The sequence below is a fragment of the Sinocyclocheilus anshuiensis genome, unplaced genomic scaffold, assembly GCF_001515605.1.
Source record: "Sinocyclocheilus anshuiensis isolate Anshui unplaced genomic scaffold, SAMN03320099.WGS_v1.1 scaffold817, whole genome shotgun sequence".
NCBI classification, from domain to species: Eukaryota; Metazoa; Chordata; class Actinopteri; order Cypriniformes; family Cyprinidae; genus Sinocyclocheilus; species Sinocyclocheilus anshuiensis.
In genome coordinates, this window is record NW_015536521.1 from 998,938 (window position 1) to 1,015,187 (window position 16,250).

General features: G+C 37.1%; 2 protein-coding genes and 2 long non-coding RNA genes across 4 annotated transcripts in view; 2 read left to right on the forward strand and 2 right to left on the reverse strand.

The window, feature by feature from the left end:
* Window positions 1–1,155, reverse strand: part of LOC107693822 (complement factor B-like) — a 7,867-nt gene extending 6,712 nt beyond the window's left edge. Inside the window, exon 1 of the mRNA XM_016493345.1 lies at window positions 1,007–1,155. Within this exon, the coding sequence (XP_016348831.1) occupies window positions 1,007–1,067 (61 nt within the window). The 5' untranslated portion in view covers window positions 1,068–1,155. The remainder of the gene's footprint in view (window positions 1–1,006) is intronic.
* LOC107693843 (uncharacterized) overlaps window positions 1–3,787 on the forward strand; it is a 9,153-nt gene extending 5,366 nt beyond the window's left edge. The window contains exons 2-3 of the long non-coding RNA XR_001634795.1: window positions 2,191–2,200; window positions 3,596–3,787. This is a non-coding gene — a long non-coding RNA (uncharacterized LOC107693843). The remainder of the gene's footprint in view (window positions 1–2,190; window positions 2,201–3,595) is intronic.
* Window positions 3,788–3,793: 6 nt separating this feature from the next.
* Window positions 3,794–10,081, reverse strand: LOC107693811 (complement factor B-like). The gene is made up of 18 exons (XM_016493337.1): window positions 9,967–10,081; window positions 9,579–9,794; window positions 9,284–9,469; window positions 8,983–9,156; window positions 8,739–8,822; window positions 8,166–8,299; window positions 7,601–7,745; window positions 7,152–7,283; window positions 6,853–6,945; window positions 6,538–6,675; window positions 5,945–6,039; window positions 5,642–5,768; window positions 5,408–5,546; window positions 5,221–5,300; window positions 4,959–5,074; window positions 4,429–4,558; window positions 4,224–4,273; window positions 3,794–4,073 (listed from the first exon to the last, which is right to left on the reverse strand). The coding sequence occupies exons 1-18, from the start codon at window positions 10,025–10,027 to the stop codon at window positions 3,903–3,905; spliced, it is 2,271 nt and encodes a 756-aa protein (XP_016348823.1). The 5' UTR covers window positions 10,028–10,081; the 3' UTR covers window positions 3,794–3,902.
* Window positions 10,082–10,754: 673 nt separating this feature from the next.
* LOC107693838 (uncharacterized) lies at window positions 10,755–11,779 on the forward strand. Its single transcript, XR_001634794.1, has 3 exons — window positions 10,755–10,834; window positions 10,937–10,995; window positions 11,203–11,779. It is a non-coding gene; the product is annotated as an uncharacterized LOC107693838 (long non-coding RNA).
* Window positions 11,780–16,250: the final 4,471 nt, after the last annotated feature.

The window sequence follows — 16,250 nt, forward strand, 5'->3', positions numbered from 1 at the left end:
AAACGCACAGCATCACACACGGCGGCCTTGAGTGAGCGGAGGCCTGAGGGATAGAGTGAGCGGCAGCCGGCAGCTAGAGTGAGCGACGACCGGCGGATACGACGAAGGAGCAGTCGGCGGGCTTGCGGCAACCACATGTGACGACCCCGGGCTGTACTCCGCTTCGTCTACGGTGAAAGCCGATCCGGTGATCCACAGTGCAAAGTTGATGTATTCCCTCAGCGACCAGCACGGATCAGCTCTAGGCATGACGAAGCGGATATCCACAGCGTCTTCACGACATGGCGGCAGCAACAATACTACAATGAGAATAAAAGTTACGCCTTCTTTCTTTGCGTGAACATTTGGGTGGCGTTATGCAAATCTTCCCACATCGTGACGTAGACATGTGGAGGCGTGTTAGAACGAGCCATTTTAGGTAGGCGTGGTTGACTCTTAACTTTTACAAAGAATATCTCTTTGGATTTGAGACTTTAGTCTTTGCAATTTTACAGATCTTCTTTATGCACCAAGAGCTTGTAACACTCCAAAGAGAAAGGAAAAATTGAAATCGCATCATATGACCCCTTTAATGTGAAGAACATTTTAATAACCTAAAGAACCTTTTTCCACATAAAGGGACCCTCAATGCCAATAATAACTCTCGGCCACAAACTTTCTTTTTAAGTGAAATACAAATTAATATTACTTTGCAAAGTTTTATCAAATCAGTTGTGCAACTTGTGCTACAAATTAAACAATGTACAAATTCAACAGTGCTATGCTATAAAAGATGTATGATGCTTGACATCACAATAAATTGTCCACAGACTAATGATGGACTATTGCTTTGGACTATATGACTACAGACAATTAAATGTGAAATACTGCTGTTGTAAAATGAAAATGAATTGATAGTTTAATGCATTTATGTGTTTGAAGTTCCCTCAAATCAGCATTTCAGTTAAAAAGCAAAATAGAACTTTCTATTTATATTTCTGGTTAAAGCCAAGTCAAGAAGACATACCAGTTATAAGAGGACACAGTATTGCGAGCAGGAATAGATTCATCCATGGTTCACACTCCATGATGTTCTTGTCAGGTTCACACAGCAAATGAAACAACAACCAGAGAAGGACACATATTTATAGAGCAAAGTAAACAAGAGGAAGTGACCATGGACATGCACTATTCTGTCAAATACTTTGTCAAGGTAAAACTCACTTGATTTTTTTCGTACATGGACCCTTAAAATCATTGATCTTAAAATGATCTTAAAACTGATTCTGAGAAATTCTTTATTTTTCCTTAAACTACACTGAAAAAATTCTACTAAATTTTTTAAGGTAAGTGGTTGCAAACAATTCATTTTAGCTACAATTAAATAAAAAAATGATGAAAGTTAGTCAACTAAATTTGTTTATTTAAATGTAGCTAAAATAAATTGATTGCAACCACTTACCTTAAAAAAAACTAGTAAATTCAATGAATAATTTTTTTCAGAGAAAGCAGGATGGGCCAATGGGTGTTGGCTGAAATTTAGTAGTGTGCTGGGAAATTGCATTCATAGGCCAATAGGTCATCTCAAACGAGTGTTGCAATAATCTTCACCCCAAATTTCCATACAGTACTTCTCCTTTTAATGTTTCTATTTTTTCTGTCATAAAGAATCATGTTACTGGAAATGGTAAAGTAAGATTTAAAAGAGCATTTAAGATGTAATTCAGTATGCTGTAGAAGGATGCAGATGGTGATTGACAGACATTGATTGACAATGGATGAAATGAAATGAAGTAAAGGATTGGATCTTTACTGTTACTATCGCTTGTATCACATAAAAAGTCAACATTTAATAAGAGAAAATTGTCAGAATTTGACTTATTTAAAATAAATATTAATATGCATTATGCAGTGTTAATATTGTCTTTAATGTTCATTTTATACAGTCCTTTTTTTGTTGCTGTGGCAAAAATATACTGCAGTGTTTGATTCAGTTTTTTTGTAATTGTTGCATTGAGAAATAAATAGTGCAGCACCAAAACCACTATGATGAAACCCTGCAAAACCCCCTTTGTTGCAATCATAAACTATTTGCGGAAAATTGTTTCTGTTTCTAAATCTGTGACATATTTGGGACATTTATGAGTATAAAATTGAATGGGAACAGCATATAGCAAATTTTGGAGCAGGTAACAAGTACTTTTGTAACAGGTCTTGTTTTGTTCTTATTCTTCTCATACAAACTACTCCATTTTATGGTTTCATTTCTGCATATACTTTTTGTCAAATTTTATTGTGCATGATTTTAATATGTTTATTATTTTCAATTAGATACACAACTTCCACAGAATCATATACCAGTCTACTGATTTTCTAGCTAATCTGGTGTCCATGAGACGAGACTATAAAATTCAAAAATGTTTCCCATTGAATCTAATATAGGTAACTTAAAGTTAATCATCTACTGTAAACAAATTTTGATATGTGAAGAATGGGTTTCCCAAGCTGAGTCATGGTTTCTTACAAGGTTTTTTCCTTATCCTCTATAATTATATTTCACCGTAACAATCGGTTTACTGGTAGTGCTAGAGTTCTATTTACAGGAACTGCGGGCAAAAAAAGAAAATCTAGCTTCATCAAGACTATGTACAGTGTTGGGGAAAGTTACTTTTAAAAGTAATGCGTTACAATATTGCGTTACTCCATACAAAAGTAACTAATTACGTTACTTAGTTACTTTTTATGGAAAGTAATGCGTTACGTTACTTTTGCGTTACTTTTTTAATCTGGACAGGGCTTGCTTGTTTGTTTTTAAAATAAAAAAGTTATATTTTTGGCAAATATAAAAGCCTTTTCACACCAAAAGTGAAATGAATAAGCCTCAGGCTGAAGGGAAAGTAAATTTACGTCCGTACAGTAGAATGCAGAAGAAGAAATTTCAACACACTTCAACAATAAAAAAAGACACACAAATGTTTGTTACTTGTAATGCGTTACCCCAACACTGACTATGTATGTGTGCAGTTTCACGCACTGTTTAAGGATAATCATAGATGATGTTTTCAACAGTGGCGGCTCGTCGGGGGGAGGCACAGCTTCCCCATAATTTTGAGGTGAAAATGGGAGGAGGACGATTTAATGTTAATAAAACTCACAATTCATTTCAGTTCATGTCTCAGAATGTGTATTTTGTATTTTGTAATTTCACAGTTGTAATACCATAACGTGAAAGCGCCGCTTTTCTATCAAGTGATAGGCCAGGTTAGTGAAATTATATTATCTTGCTGAATGTTTGTCGTTTGCTTTATGTTTTCTGACTAAAAGCAACCAAATAGCCATTTTAAAGTGGTTAAGCAAATAATAATAATAATAATCGGCAGGGATCCCAGACCAATACAATTAGTGTGCCTCCTCTATTTTAAAACTCAGGAGCTGCCACTGGTTTTCAACACCCTCACATGTTTGCTCAATAAAAAAATTGCACAGAATGGCTTATGTACTGTGTGTTTGGAATGCGTTAACATGACAATGGTTCTTGTCTGATCAATGCCATAGCTGTCATTTTTCATGACATTTTTCATATTCTCTCCATTTTACTTCAGCCCCAAAACAGCAGGTTTAGTGACATACAGTTAGGCTTTTATTACTTGCTATTATCATTTTCAAGACAGATGGAAATAAGTTGTGAAATTGCAACAATAAGGAAACTCCCCTGCCTGCCAGTGGTTGGATATTCAGTACAGACTACAAAGACATAACATTAAATCAGTAAAACATGAAAGACAGTTGATAATAAACTGGATTATTTGTTAAAAAAATTTTAACAAAGACCAGCTATTTGACTTAAAATTGAATATACTGATCAGAAAACAAAACAGTGTTTTCTCAGCCTGCAATCACACAGATTCAGTCTGCTAAAGCATTCACAAGAATTTAAGAGGGTTTCCTATACGGTCATTTTCTAGGTGTTCTTTAAGGAATGAGCGTATCTTCTCACTGAAAAGATTTGAATGGTAATCTCTGGAGTCTGCATCTGAGGTGAATTTCTTTGATTCCTTGCAGATGTCCTTCACTCCCCAGCTTATGATACCAACCTATTAAAGATTTTACAGATATCAAAAAAGTTCCTATTTCTCAGCTTCTCTCAAATTAGTCTTTAATTTCACCCTGTAATATGTAACACATTACAGAGACTTTACAGCCACGTCATCAATACAGTTTTCAAAAGAAAATGGAAATCTCACCTGAATCACTCGACCTTTTTTATTCACATAAGAGGCTCCACCTGAATCTCCTGTTATAAAATGCCATGCAGACACAAGAAACTATATGAGAATTGTATAAATTTTTCAGAATTGATTAAATTGTTATCAATTCAATTTTTATGACCTAAAGAGTAGATTAGAACCAAATACAAGCTGCCGTCTTGATTGCAAAAATCAAACATACCTTTGCAGGCAACATCATCTGTTTTTGGTTCAATACCACCACTGCACAGAAAATTGTCTGTGACCGCTTCCCAGGCATTTTTCACCTCAATTCCTTTTGCTTTTATTGCATCTTCAACACAAGCATCTCGCTAGAGAAAAAGTACACCAAAAAGTGTTCTTATCTTGATGATGATGACTAAATATGTTTTTTTTTTTAATTCATGAGAGATTCAAATAATATGTTTTCTGATGTTTTTAACATATTTAATGCTAAATGCCTAAATGAAACCCAAGTGCTAGAAAATGGTAGTGCAGGAATGATTGCATTGATTAATGACACTTTAAAGGCCCCATGAAATCAAAGTTAAAGTGATGTTGCTTTTAGTTGGTTTATATAGTTGAGTAATTCTAAATGTTGACAATTTGAGAATATTTTACTTTAAAATGCTATGAGGTCTGACATCTCAAATGAATAAACTGCCTCTGCATAAATAAACATAAATTAAGCTTTTCAAACTACACATGATTAGAAATGAGAAAAATCATTACATATTTTCCAAGCTTGAATGTGATGTTTTTTATTGTTTTCGGACTATTGCCTTTTTCACTATCCATATCAGATGCGAAAGCAGCTTCCACAAGCTCGTTGCTCAATAGTATTTCCTCTGTAACAAATGCATAAAGCAAAAACTGACATTTTATGTTTGATATGTTTCATTGCATAAAAGCAATGTCACATGTTTAATATGTATGTTTCATACGTTCTGATATGATTCTTATATGCATGCAGCATGTCTGACAGGGACCTTACCATGTTTTCTGCACGACCCTTCACTTTCTGAAAGTTTCAGAGCTCCATTGGTTTCTTTGGTGCATGGGATGCAGATTGGTCTGTAGAGAAATACACATGATGTTATTTAATTCGTTTAGATTTTTTTCTTCTTTTTTTCATGTTCTTACTAAAGTAACATCACATGATGAAGATCTGTGCTCCTCACCGTAGATTAGAACTGATATCAACAGGTTTTTCCAGCTGTATAAGAGCTACATCAAATTCGTAAAATTCCTGTATTCCCATTTCCAGTTTTGCGATGAGGTTATAGTCAGGATGAATTACATATTTTTTTACTTTTACAACTGCAAAAGGAAATGTAAACATCATTAATAAGATTTACCCTGTAACACGTTTTTTTTTTTTTTTGGTCTGAAAATATGGACGTATCAGGACATACCCATATCTTTTTCCAGTTTAACTGTTATCTTATCAGGCATGTCTCCGTCTTTGAAGCAGTGAGCCGCTGTCAAGATGTAACTTGAGGTAACTAATGACCCCATGCAATTGGAACCTTTTGAAGGACGCTACATGAAGTGCAGAGAAGACTGATGTTCATATAGCTCACGTGGTTCAACTCTTTAGCCATAACATGCATGTCTCTTCTTCTTGTGGGAGAAAATGTTCCTTTAACTTCAATGAGTGTTTCCTTTAAGGTAATTAAGTTCTCTATATAATAAAATGATAAAAAGGTTCTGCTCACAACAATATTAATCTGTGCCAACCAGGGAAATGCACGGCGTTTATTTTCCAAGCCTTCCCACACAATCCCACACAATCCTACACTGGTGCTCTCATCTGTGTAAGGAAGCAGGTACACAAGAATTTAATCACTCATTACATACACGACGTTCCTTAAATCAGGACTTAAAGAAACCATTCATTATTCTGGAAATGTAAATTCTGTCAACATATATTCACCTCCATGTAGATCCAAACCTGCATAACTTTCTCTCTTCCATAAAACACAAACGGAGACATTTTGTAGAATGTTCCCAAAATCTCACTGCTCATGCCACATATTTAAACTAGTGCATTCATACACAGAAGAACTAATGATATTTTCCATCAACGGAATCAAACCTGACTTGACACAGCTAAAGGCACCATGTTTTAACCACGTTTTTTTTTTTTAACTGATGCATCCAAACAATAGTGTTATTGTAATTTTCAAATGTCTTTTCTTAGAGTTTGACATTAATTTCTCTTTTTGTGTTCCACAGAAAACATCAACAACATGAAGGTGATTAAATAATTACAGACATTTCACTTTTGGGTGAAGTATAGATACAGTACCAATCATGTCGTCAAACATCTGCTGAACCTTTGTCAAGTCTTGAAGCTTAAAGAAATATTTTTCTTGGTCCCTCTGTGACACTAAGCCATTCACGTCTTCTTGATTCACGTCTTCTCCAACTCCAAATACATAAAGATCTGGAAAGAGAGGATAGATCCATATCAATATGAAATCAATGATAAAAACTTCTAAACAAATATGTGTATTTTTTGCTGCCCCTGATGATACTGCTTGATAATGAAACACACTTTAAAAAAATACTTATAGTCCAAGCATTTTAAATATAATTATGATGAATACATTTCATTGCTCACCAAGTTTCTTCTCTCGCTTTGGATCATTTTTGATGACAAGACGTTTGATCTGGTCCACTTTAGGTTTGGGATTCCCCCCCATGTTTGCGTGACCTATGAAGTAAGATGAGATAAATTACAGTTAATATTTGCTTCAAAGTTGATTTCTATTCTAATTTGTAATACTGTGCATGGGTATTTTATGAATATATTCATTTATTTGTTCTGATAAAGAACTTAAATTGAGTAAGCGCAAAATAAGAAAAGTACAGATACATATGCTTATACTAAATTGTTTGTAAATATTGATAAGTCAGTACCATCACTGAACAATATGATGATGTGTTGCGTCTCACTGAAGGCTGTTGCATTGTTGAGCTCCTCTATGTTCATGCTCTCTTCAATGGCTGAATAGACTTTGGCAATATTGGTACCTGTTTTCTCACCTTTCTCTGTTTTTTTTTTCACATCAGAATATTACAGTTAGCAGAGAAACATTTTCTGATTGAAACAACTGACTAAATTTAAATTAAAATGAATCAAAATTGCAACATGAATTGGGATTATTATTTTTTTTAACGAATGTAAGATTTGTTTCATTTTTACTATTACATTGGACAGAAATAAATAAATGTTTTTTTTTTCAAGTTAGACTTGCATGTACTATTTTTGCATAGTACATTATTCTGTAATATCAATCTCTAAAAAATCTAATTGTTGCCATGTATACAATAAAACTCAAAAAGAGACATTCAAACAGAATACTTACTCTCATAAGTAAAATCGTCCATCTCTTTAAAAATATCCAATAGGCTTGGTTTTTGCATTTTGAAGTTATTCATTTTTATTATCGGTGTAACATCTGTAGCAAACATCAGGATCTCATAGTTTGGGGAGACCGGGTAATAACTCATCTTTTGGGAAAGAGCATTGAGAATTCAAAGATGGAAACAACACCTGTCTGTTATCCGATCAAAATGCTGGATTTCAGTGCAGTTAATGTTTCCATGATGTGAAACAGGATTTTCACTGAGATGCAGCAAGTATGTAGTGGATTGTGGGAGAACTTCCTGAAACACACTAATGCTCATATTGGAGGTTTCTGACAATGATGAGGAGGTTAAAAGTCAAGTTCACTCTTTAGAGCATCTCAGTGTATCACAATGGTAATTTTTACTTTTTAAAATATTTGTATATATATTATCTCAGAACCTTTAACATCAAAATGAACAACAATTAAAATACTGCTTTTAGATTGTAGGAAAGACTGCATTATACATCAATAGCCTAAACTTCACTTACAGCAACCTCTGAGGATTTAACAATCGACATACCTTGTCTAAAAGCATTTTAATGGTGATTTTTGCATTGTCAAAATCCTTCTCATCTATGCTGTCAGATGCATCCACAGCAATGTAAATATCAAGTTTTCCACCTTGATCCAAAGTTATTTTCTTCCCCTGCTGCTCTAAAGACAGAAGGAACACAGAATTCATGTTTAAATGTGTGGATGTGATTTTGTCTCTTTTTCTGAGCATGGCAACTATTAACGAAGATTTTAAAAAGGTGTGTGTGTGTGTGTGTGTGTGTGTGCATGTTTATGTGATTTATGATGACACAAATTTGTATAATGACATGGGTATTACAACGTGAAGGTGCTTTATGAGGACACTTTCGGTGTCCTTGTAATTCAAAAGGCTTATAAATCATACAGAATGAGTTTTTTTGAAAATCTAAAAATGCACAAAGTATTCTGTAAGGGGTAGGTTTAGGTGTAGAGTTGGTGTTGGGCAACAGAAAATACCGTTTGTACAGTATAAAAACCATTATGCATATGGAGAGTACCCATAAACCATAAAACTCAGTGTGTGTGTGTGTGTGTGTGTGATTAATACTTCAAGTGGTACCTTCTTTTTCAACTGCTAGATTTGTCTTTAGAGAACTGCTGAAAGCTTCTGATGCTTCCTCTGGGGTGTCGTATGTGAAATAAGCTGTACAGTATTAACACAACAACAACAACATTATAGGTGCATTATCCAGAAAAGCTACTTTTTATTAGCTAAATCTTAGGGCCAAAAACTTATTTTTGAGAAAACAAGTACTACAAAACTCATGATTTTGAAATTACGATGTAGCTATTAGAAGACTCACCGTAACATTGTGGCTCTGTTCCTGACCACTGGGGACCATCCTGACACACTCGCACTTTGGAACCAATCAAGGTCAATGGACTCTCGCAGAGGTACGTGACTTTGTCGTCTATGTTAAACATGTTCCCTGTTCGACTGCTACCAGGGGGAACACCAGGATCAGGACAGTGATCAGCTGTGAGGCATTAATAAACGGACAAATGGAAATTTTACGTTTGAAAACTACATTTCAGTTTAAATCAGACTAGTTCATAGAAACTGCTGTGTGTTTACATATTGACAAAGTAATAGAGATTACTCACAGTCACGTCCACAAATTGGTGTGCTTCCACTCCACTTCCCATTTGGCTTGCAAACACGGACTGCTGAGCCACGGAACTTATAATCGGAATGACATGAGTAGGTGGTTGTGTCATTTACATAGTACTTGTCTTTATATGGAATCACCTCTCCATTCTTGAAAACACGAGGATTGGGACATGTGATCTCTAGAATAAATGCATGAATAAACACATACTGTAGAAGAGTATAACAAAAATAAATAAGTCCAGCAATTATTCATGATATAATGATACAAATTAATGCCTTGTTTCTTACTTTTGCACTCTGGGGTTTTACTGATTTTGATCTTTGAGGTCCAGTGTTCATCTTGACAATGACGTGACTGAACTGATGGGTAATATCCATTCGGACAGATGTATCTTAGAAGACTCCCATGTGAATAGCCATTAGAAAGAACAAAGGTCCCTCCAGTAATGTTTAGATTCTCTTTGGGACATGAACCGTCTCTTTTGGACATCGAGGATGGAGCACCTGTAGTGGAAACAGATCAGTGGAGAAGGCCATGAAAAATATGACAGAAGTAACTTTTGTCAGTTGTTGCTGTTTTATTTCCATAAAAAAAAAGAAAGAAAAAAAGAAACAAGCCAAACTAGTTTTGTCTGTATTTTAGAATGCATTAATTTTAATAAGCAAAAAGACCTACCTGCAATAATAGGACATATCATTGCAAGCGTTAACCATTTCAACCGCTGCTTACACTCCATGCTGTTTATTCCAAGTTGAGCTGAGATTTAAAAAACACACACACAGGCAAATGGACAGGGGGACATTTTTATAGTGAGGTCAGCAGGAGGATTTTATTTACATTCAGTGGTCAATGTTTAACCTCAAGTCAAATAAAGAAAATCAATTTCCTGGCACACACAACAAAATAATTACCATCATTCGCACGCCATTATATATTTAACAATCACAAAATAACTAATTATGTTAAAACCTAAATTACAACTGTCATGGATTCTATTTGCTTTTTTTTTTCATTAAAATACAGATGTAGAAAACAGCTGAATTGTTAGGTGAATAGTGTCACAGAATATTGATTTTTAGGGTTAATAATTTGGTCTTGGGTCCAGAGAGCAACTCAAACTCAAGGGGTCATTTAAAAAATTGAATTGAATATCTTTATTGTCACTGTGCTAGTACAATGAAATTGAATACAATCCTTTGGGTGCATAGTCAAACAAAATAAATAAATCTATAAATATAATAAATAGTAAACAGATAACAGGATCACAAACACACCATTACACATGTAGCCAAGCCACTAGGAGGCGCTGTTGTACCTATGATGGTATGCAGGATTTCCCTTTAAATACGCACTTCCGATCAGTAGATGTGTTGCGTTTCAATTGTTTGGCGCGCAGGTGGTTGTCTGTCGCTGGAAGATGTAATGGCTCTTTTAGTGATTTTTAGATGTCTTAAACTCTCGTGTTGGTTATCTTGGGCTGGAGGAGTATCAAGACGCCGAACGAGCAGCATAGCATACTGCACGGGAACATTGACGATCTATGGTAGGGCGGTTTATGGTATAAAACGATGAACAGTATACCTGTGTACACACTAAGCTGACACCCTTTTATACAAGAGTGTTAAAAGAGTCATTTCTTTTCTAGGAAGTATATGGTGACGATTGTAGCCCTTTAATGGTGTGTGATCAGCTAAAGTCTCAAAGGTATTTATTTTAAATGTTATTGTGAGGCTAGTATACCTAGCATTTTAATATTGTTGACTAATAAATTTATAGATAGTGGTTTCTTTTTGAAATTGTAATGTTTGTTTTTCTGTTTATATTGTGTAATCTAAATGAGCTGTCCTGAGTGAGGTTGGACTGCATAACATTGGTTAACAAATTGTTTTGTTTAATGTTTTCTCTTTTTAGAGTTGTTTTGGTCCAGCTCAATTGATCACTGTTTTCCCTGCCTTGAAATTGTATTTTCTTTGTTTCTGTGAATTGTTTATTTTGTTTCCTTTTACTTTTTGGCCCATGACTATTGGTTATCGTTTGGTCCGTTTATTTTACATGCCAATGAGGCCATTACTGGCAGCTTACTCATTGTAACTATATAGGGAGGAAGTATATGACTATCATTCACATGTGTGCTGTGGGGTTTTTTTGTATTTCATGCTTTGAGGTGCTATGTATGAGAATTTACGTTAGTTTTTTGGGTTTATTGTATTAATCAATTATTTGTTAATTTCATTTTTATTTTCTTTGAGAGTGATATTATCCTCTGCCGTTATTTGTGTCTCCATCTTGCATGAGTAAACTTAGCCAGCTTGGAAGTGAAACTACTTGATTAATAAAATCGAAACTGCATCTATAGTAATTCTGTCTTAAGGATATTCTTTTATTTGAATAGCCGTGCGGGAAAACCCCTTATATGACCTGGGATCTCCTACCCAAATAAAATTGGAGTGGCGTAGTCAAGAATATAGGAGTATTTGCTCTCTGATCTACCACACACACAAAAGACATCTCACGTTCAACAGAATCAGTTAGTTACTGCAGTATTCAAAACATATGGCTTAAACATAGAAAACTGTTAATCTTACATTCAACTGAGTTGCACGACTCATTCAATATTGCACATAATGTTAAGTTATTCAGTATTCAAAACAGATGTGACTTGGCATGTAAACTATTAATCTCACATTCAACAGAGATGAACACTTCATCTTTAACAACGCACATGATGTTCAACTTACGTTATTACAGTATTCAAAACAGAAATAGCTTTGGCATAGAAACTATTCCTTAATCTGTTTGTTCGAGTTTTCAGAACCATCTACCCGAAGGTAACAATTCAAAAAGAGAATGTCCTGGGTGAGATTGGTCCTTGAGAATTTTTTTGAGCTTTCATGAGGCAGCGAGAAAGGCTGTGATTGAACGCTTCTTTTGCTTGACCTTATTCCTGAGTCGTACAATGTAGGGTAGAGTGGGAGAAAACGACCCCCTTAAGGACTGTGTAATTTTTTTCTGTGAAACAATAGATGTGTCAAGAATAGTTAACGTAGTTTTAGTGACAATAACATAAATTATAGAGGGGAGGGCACAACCGATTACCTTCTGGGCTGTGGTGATGATCCTCTGGAGTACTTTCCTTTCTGCAGCAGTGCAGCTGGAAAACCACACACAGATGCAGTAGGCCTGTCAAAATGCTCTCAACAGAACAACGGTAAAAGGACACCAACAGGTTTTGCGTGAGCTGGTAATTCCTGAGTATTCTCAGGAAGTGCAGTCTCTGCTGTGCCTTCTTGATGATAGTAGTGGTGTTGACACTCCAGGTCAAATTGTTCTCTATGTGAATGCCCAGAAACCGGAAGTACGAGACTCTCTCCACACAATCACCACTGATGAAAAGAGGCTTAATGTCCATTTTCCTCCTTCTAAAATCTATGATCAGCTCCTTGGTGTTGTTTAAGATCAAGTTGTTTTCTGTTCCACCTCATCCCGGTAGGCGGACTCATCCCCCCCCAGAGATGAACCCCACCACAGTGGTGTCATCAGCCAACTTAATTATGGTGTTACTGGAGTGGATGGGGGTGCAGTCATGTGTATAGAGGGTGTAGAGTAGGGGGCTCAGCACACAGCCTTGAGGAGAGCCAGTTCTGAGGCTGAGGGCTGAGGAAATACAAGAGCCTATTCTTACCCTCTGTGATGACTGTTAAGAACAATTTTATTACTATATCAAAACATTCACCCTCTTTTTTTTTAATTGCTGGAATCACACATTAACACAAGCTACTGAATGAACATTTATTGATACATTAATAGCACATTATCAATGCACTGAAAGTATGACAGGTGGTATGAAGGTGGAGGTAAATAGGCATGCTGTATGACAAATAGTAATTTATATTTTAAATTTAGAATTAAAATCATTTCGTAAAAGCTAATATAGATATAGGCAAAATACTTATCTTTGGAACCAAACAATGTGTTATTGACTTTGCTGGCAATAATAAACACATGACCTATTTTCATGGCATCTGTTTTAAGTCTTGGTTTCATTACAGAGAGGGAAAAAATGACTAACACAAGGAGAGAAGTGATTATGGGAAATTATTAATTCCTAATTGGTAAGATAATGAGTTTGTATTTTAACATAAACTACAAACACAAAGGTTGGATATGTAAGGGAAAATGTATTATGCTTCTTGGAGTCCTGACACTGTCCTTCCCACAATATTCCTGTTTATTATGACACTTTGTGCGAAAGACAGATAGTACATTAGCCAGTAGACAATCTTTATTCAAATGTTAATAAGGTTTTGTGAAGCTTCTGTAGTAGTGCACATAATTCTATGTAAAAACATAATTTAGAAGGTTAAATTGAATACATGGGGTATTATATTTCAATACAGAAACCGGGTATTTTGAGGTCATTATAATCTAAGCAGCTGACTGTACATTTTATAGATTATGTTCTTAGTTTAGAAAAGTGTGAAAAATAAAGATTCGTCTTTTCAAAATTTCTTTTGCTTGACATTATTCCTGAGTCGTACAATGTAGGGTAGAGTGGGAGAAAACAACCCCCTTAAGGACTGTGTAATTTTTTTCTGTAAAACAATAGATATGTCAAGAATAGTTAACGTAGTTTTAGTGACAATAACATAAATTATAAACCAAGTATGAAAAATTTACTAAGAGTTTTCATGTTATTAGATTTTTAACAAAAATTAAATTTGTACCGGGGCGTTTTGCCCCACAGGCGGTGTAAAATACCCCCATGGGTGGGGTAAAATGCCCTCAGTCTGACAAAGCAATTTGCTTTATACATTTACAGCTAAATAAGAGTACAGCAAGAAGCAGCTTAGCTACCTCAATATGCCTCCTCAGATTTGAGAAGCTTAGGAAGCCAAAACTTTCCCTGATGAAAGCTATAGGAAACTGAAACACGTGTACTTTATGCGTGAAAACAAAGATCATTGGATCATTGGGATGGGGGGGTTTGGGCAATCACAAAATTGGTCTGATATTCCATTGAGCTCCATATATTTTTATTTTTTCTTAGCCTACCGCCTGCTTGCGCAACGTGTGTGTCCACTCCCGTCCACACCCGCAAACATGCTAATAATTTTCATGCATCAGTTAGCCGCTAGACCTATCAATATGCGCGTCATTAATATCGCATCTGAATGAGCGCTCGCACTGCTTAATTTCACTTTCGATTTCGCAGTCACACACACACACTCTGTAGAGTACATAAGATAAGATATTTTTCTTGATATTTTTTTCATTTTTACTTATAGAGATAATTCATCAAAAATTTGCCATGCTAAGTGGAAGATTTCTGCCAAGATTTCACCTGGTAGAAAAAAAATTATATTAAAATGAATGTCATAATTCCCACTATGACCACTAGATAGTAGCAGAGGATAATTTATTGTCTCATTTACCATTTCCACTCTAGAATATAGTTCTTTTCACATGTTTTGCTAATGGATTTATATTTAGACATTATAAAATCACTATTATAGCATTTAAAAATCTCTTTATTGTCAAAGTTCAGCATTGACCCCCCCAAAATAAGCACTGAGGTCTGGCGGGGGCTGATGTTTGAGAAGTCGCCTGGTTGGCAGGCCGGAAGAGTCTACGTACTCCGGTGGGAGCCGATTGTATAGCCCTACCAGGAGGTTGCCCTACTGGTTGACAAGCCCCTGCTGATCAGTGGGCAGAGGGCAAATGGCTGACCGAGAGGGCCCATGAAGCCTCCGACTGGAGATCAAGACTCAGGACGACGGACATGTGGGTCCTTTCGGTTTGGCAAGGTAAAAAGGCTTTGGGCCGACCAGCAAGGAGGACTCTCATGACATCCGACGGGAGATCAGGACTCATCAGATGGATAAGTCTCGCTTGCGGGCAGCAAATATAGAAGCCCAACCTGGAGTACTCTCGCCGACATCTGACGGGAGATCAAGACTCACTGCATCAGACGGGTAAGCCTCGCCGGGCGGGGAGAGAGAAAAGGAAAACCCGACTGGGAGGGCTCTCGCAGCATCCGATGGGGTATCAGACTCAGAACATCGAACGGGTAAGCCTCGCCAGGCGGGGGGAAAAGAAGCCTCGCCAGGTGGGGGGAAAAGACGTGAGGTTAGCTGAGAGGGCTCGGACAGCGTTCTGCGGGAGGTCGAGACTCATGGCGTCAGACGGCTAAGCCTCGCCGACCGTCGAACGGAAAGGTAAAGGTGTGTGGCCGGGAGACTCTCACCGGCATCTGACGGGAGCTCAATACTCACAGCATCAGACGGGTAAGCCTCACCGACCGTAGAATGAAAAAAGGTAAGGTTGTCTGGCCGGGAGGCTCTCGCCGACATCCGACGGGAGCTCAATACTCACAGCATCGGACGGGTATGCCTCGCCAACCGTAGAAAATAGAAAAGGTAAGGATGTCTGGCCGGGAAGCTCTCGCCGACATCTGATGGGAGCTCAATACTCACGGCCTCAAGACGGGTAAGCCTCGCCGAACGTAAGATGGAAAGTTCAAGCTGTGTGGCCAGGAGGCTCTCGCCGGCATCCGCCGGGAGCTCAATACTCACGGCATCGGACGGGTAAGCCCTGCCGACCGTAGAATGGAAAAGGTAAGGTTGTGAGGCCGAGAGGCTCTCGCCGGCATCCGACGGGAGATCAAGACTCACGGCATTGGATGGGTAAGCCTCGCCAACTGTAGGATGGAAAAGGTAAGGTTGTCTGGCTGGGAGGCTCTCACCGGCATCCGACAGGAGATCAATACTCACGGCATCGGACGGGTAAGTCTCGCCAGTAGTTGAAAGAACACATTCACTTAACTGGGAAAGCTCTCGCAGCATCTAATGGGAGTTCAATACTCGTGGCGTTGGACGGGTAAGCTTCGCCGGTGGTTGGACTGAAAGGCCCAGATTTGCTTGACCGGAAGGCTCTTGCGGCGTTCGACGGGAGTTCATTCC